Source organism: Cupressus sempervirens, chromosome 10 (genome assembly GCF_028749045.1).
Source record: "Cupressus sempervirens isolate cs-2001-9-10 chromosome 10, ASM2874904v1, whole genome shotgun sequence".
Lineage (NCBI taxonomy): Eukaryota > Viridiplantae > Streptophyta > Pinopsida > Cupressales > Cupressaceae > Cupressus > Cupressus sempervirens.
The window spans coordinates 787,567,531-787,571,197 of record NC_143127.1 but is presented as its reverse complement, the minus strand read 5'-3'; the positions used below and the strand labels follow the sequence as shown (position 1 = coordinate 787,571,197).

The following is a 3,667-nucleotide window of genomic DNA, read 5'->3' as shown; positions in this document are numbered from 1 at the left end:
TCAATTGGAATTGGAGTTACTGCAATTTCATGTAGAACCGAAACATCCAAGTAACCTTAACAAGCTGAGCTGATATCCACCATTGATTTATCAGTGGGAGCAAATGTGGATGTCTGAGGCACATTTTTTCGAATTTGAATTTGAACTTCTTTTTAGGGGATCCCTTATTGTTTGCAACTTTGCAAGATTTAGATATCATGTTGAGCTACAATGATTGGAACCAACAAAAGGGAGTGCGCCCAAGGTGACTGGATTATTGACTGGCCACAATGGAGACAGCAAAAATCTGTCCAACCGCTCTGCTATTTAAAGAAAGACTTTTTCATTTTTTTTAAAGTCATTAATATATTTATAAAAATATTTGTATAAATTTATTACATATGATAACTCAATACTATAAAACTTGACCGAAAACTTATCTTTTGTCTATTTATAAAATTTGGCATGAAAGTCTTTGCTTGTTCTATCTATTGAACGAATATTTGATTTCATATCTTCGAAATATTGAGTGCATAAAGACAATTGAAAATTCAAATAAAAAATGTATATATTGCACATGTGGATGTCTGTCACTAAAACTATACATTAAAAGTCTGTGTTATCTCTTCACATTGAACAAATATCATCTTTGTTGTCAAAAGACATTTAATTTAATGACAAAATTCATATTATAAATATCTAGAATGTATATATATTATATTTAAAATAATAAACTAATAGCAAACGAATGCAAAACTTAATTGCGTGTGCAAATTGTTCTTTGGCCCATCGTTTTCTTCGACCCACTCATCGCTGCCTCGGAATTCAACAAGCTTAACAATTAAATGATCACCACCAATCCAAAAACCAAAGACAGGATTCTGGGAGATTTCAGACCACGAATTATCCATCATTCTTTATTTAGTAAATATCCTTTAAATAAATCAAATCCAATTCTAATGGTCTGTAGGGACTTCATATTCTTGGATTATGATGCCATGAAACAGAGCCGTATTGTTGACTACACATCAACTGAAAATTTGATGAGCAAGGTGTGTTTATAGACCTGGCCTGGACGAAAAATCACAGATGGGAAATTTGGCTGGTTAACAGAATTAGGAAATGCCTGAGTCTCAAAGCAGAATGAAGAATGTGGCTTGTATACCACACCTCCTTTTCCCACTATGCCCTTTTGATTATTGCGGGTGAAGAATTGCATGCCTGGTGCATTTGTCCACACTTTAATCACTCTTTTACTCCATGGATCCTTCGCTCTTGCAGCAACTCTTAACCCCTCCATTGTTTTGGGGCCATCAAGAACATAATTGTGATCATACCCAGGTGGAACCTCATTAATCCTGCTCTTGATAACACTCTCTTTAGTGAAGTCAAAAGGAGTTCCTTTTACAGGCAATATCTGTCCTGTAGGAACCAGGTCCTTGTCTGAAGGAGTATAATGTGAAGCCCATATTTTTACACTATAGTCAAGTATGTCCCTTCCGCTGTCTTGCCCTGCTAGGTTCCAGTAAGCATGATTGATCAGATTTACAATGGTTGCCTTATTCTTAGGTATGGCCTCCATATCTAGTCTCAGCTCCATATCATTGCTTATTGTATATGTGGCATATACATCTAGATCACCAGGAAATCCTGTTTCAGCAGCACAAAAACAATGGAAGCATTAAAAACATCAACCATCCAAAAACAATCAGTAGATTTATAACACCAACCATCCAAACAAGAAGGTAGACTATGATGAGATCTCTCCTACTTATATTGACCAATTTGGCCTAAACAAACAGCTATTTCATTCTTACCTTCTTCACCATCAAAGCTGTGATAAGCAAACTTAATAGATGGTTTGCTTCCACCCTTCTTTTCCACCACGTCCCACAACACATTGTCAAAGCCTATCTTTCCTCCTGCATTTCAGGGAGTTCTATTAGAATGCATTTTGGAAAAACTACCGAATCTCTCCACCTTACTAGATGAAGATCATTATAGTGTATCAAATTTGAAGTCTAGAGGCAGCTTTAAGATTCCAATCAAGAAAAGAGGGCAAGGCAGAGAGGGCATATACCATGAATTGAATTGTTCCCAGAATTGGCAAACAAATGGTAAGTCTTCCCATCGAGGGTGAACTGTGCATTCTTAATCCTGTTGGCTACCCTGCCTACAATGGCACCAAAGTGATGCCTGTCGGTCATGTTCTGCACAGAAGCACAACCATATGATAAACTTGTACATTAGTACAGATCCATGAATTTGCAATTAAGTCAAATTAACAATAACAAATTTCCACAATTCATGATATTATATTCATGCTTCTGAATAAGATTGTGTGCAAGTTTATCAGCATCAACATTTCTCATCATACTCAATGATCCATCATCACAATTGTGTGTGAGTTTATCAGCATCAATCATACTCAATAATCCACCTCGCATTCTTAACTCTCTCATCTTGCTGATGGATCAATGAGTATGATCCGAAACGTTGATCCTGATAAACTCGCATACAATCTTACCCAGAAATATGAATATAATAAAGTAAAATGTCAGAAAGTATATACTTGCCATGTACGCTGCCAAAGAATCATATCCCTGAAGTATATCTGCTAGATGCCCTGCAAATACATATGATCGAGATGACCAGGCACATTTATAGAAGGAATGCAATAAGGAAGAAAAGGAGTAAAGAAGGGAGCTCAAAAGTACCATTTTTATCCGGAGTCCAGAGGGAGACAAGAGTAGCTCCCCAGTTGGTAAGGTTGATGTGGAGATTGCCCTTGTGTAAGTCAAAGAAGCCTGCAGATTCTTTTCCTTTGATGGGCTTTCTTGCAAATGTTTCATCCAAGCCTTGGCATGTGCAGAGAGTGAGATAGAGGAGTACAAAACACAGTATGGCCAAACTACAAGAGCCCTTCTGTGCCATGTTGAACGGTCAGATTAACAGAGTAGAAATCACAATGGTCAGAAAACTCTCAAATACCGGGAAATTGTCTTATACCTATGCCGAAAAAAATGTCTTGTACACATTCTTATGACTCTAAATAAAGGAGAGTTGGGTAGGATTTCTTACTGATTTTTTGTGTGGGGCATATCACTTTTTCATCCTTACCCGTCCCAATTTATGCTTATCCTTATTTACTAAAATTTCCATTGTTCTAGCAGGTTCATGATTTGTATGCTCTTGTTTGTTATAGATATTCATTATTGTTCACAGAAATCTTGGAATATGATTTTATCTATCAGGAACCGGATAGTGGGTGTATATAATCATAACCTTGTAGATTTTGGAAGGAGACAAGCAAATTGTGAGATCTCGTCTCTTGCATGTTTGTTTTTATCATGGATACATTAGGTTTTGAAAGGTTCTGTTTTTAAAAAGTACTAAATCAAACCCTTAACACAAAATCAAACTGTCCTCCGTATGTGGAGCTACAGGTGAGGTAATAGTATTTTTGTTTAAGAATAGATTTAGGTTTTGAAGTCAATTAATTTCTGTGAAACGGAGATTATTCTTTCTCGCTCCTTTTCGTGGGAAATATTGAGGAGATGAGGGATTTCTACATGGATCAGTTCCAACTTCTGCTTGACCGTTTGCAGATAATTATGTAAAGAAGGGAATGAACTTTGCCCTAACGGTAAGAATACTGGCAATGAATGTTGTTTCTGGTTTTATAGCT

General features: G+C 36.5%; 1 protein-coding gene across 1 annotated transcript; it reads right to left on the bottom strand.

The window, feature by feature from the left end:
• Positions 1-868: 868 nt before the first annotated feature.
• On the bottom strand, positions 869-3,044 carry LOC149536261 (uncharacterized). The gene is made up of 5 exons (XM_089807219.1): positions 2,697-3,044; positions 2,556-2,605; positions 2,060-2,189; positions 1,797-1,901; positions 869-1,629 (listed from the first exon to the last, which is right to left on the bottom strand). The coding sequence occupies exons 1-5, from the start codon at positions 2,911-2,913 to the stop codon at positions 1,001-1,003; spliced, it is 1,131 nt and encodes a 376-aa protein (XP_089663345.1). The 5' UTR covers positions 2,914-3,044; the 3' UTR covers positions 869-1,000.
• Between the last annotated feature and the right edge of the window lie 623 nt (positions 3,045-3,667).

Coding starts and splice junctions, on each gene's coding strand:
- LOC149536261 (XM_089807219.1), bottom strand. CDS start 2,913: ATGGCACAGAAGGGCTCTTGTAGTTTGGCCATACTGTGTTTTGTACTC. Junction 2,190..2,555: donor ATTCTTTGGCAGCGTACATG/GCAAGTATATAC, acceptor GCTTCTGTGCAG/AACATGACCGACAGGCATCA. Junction 1,630..1,796: donor CAGCTTTGATGGTGAAGAAG/GTAAGAATGAAA, acceptor CTGCTGAAACAG/GATTTCCTGGTGATCTAGAT.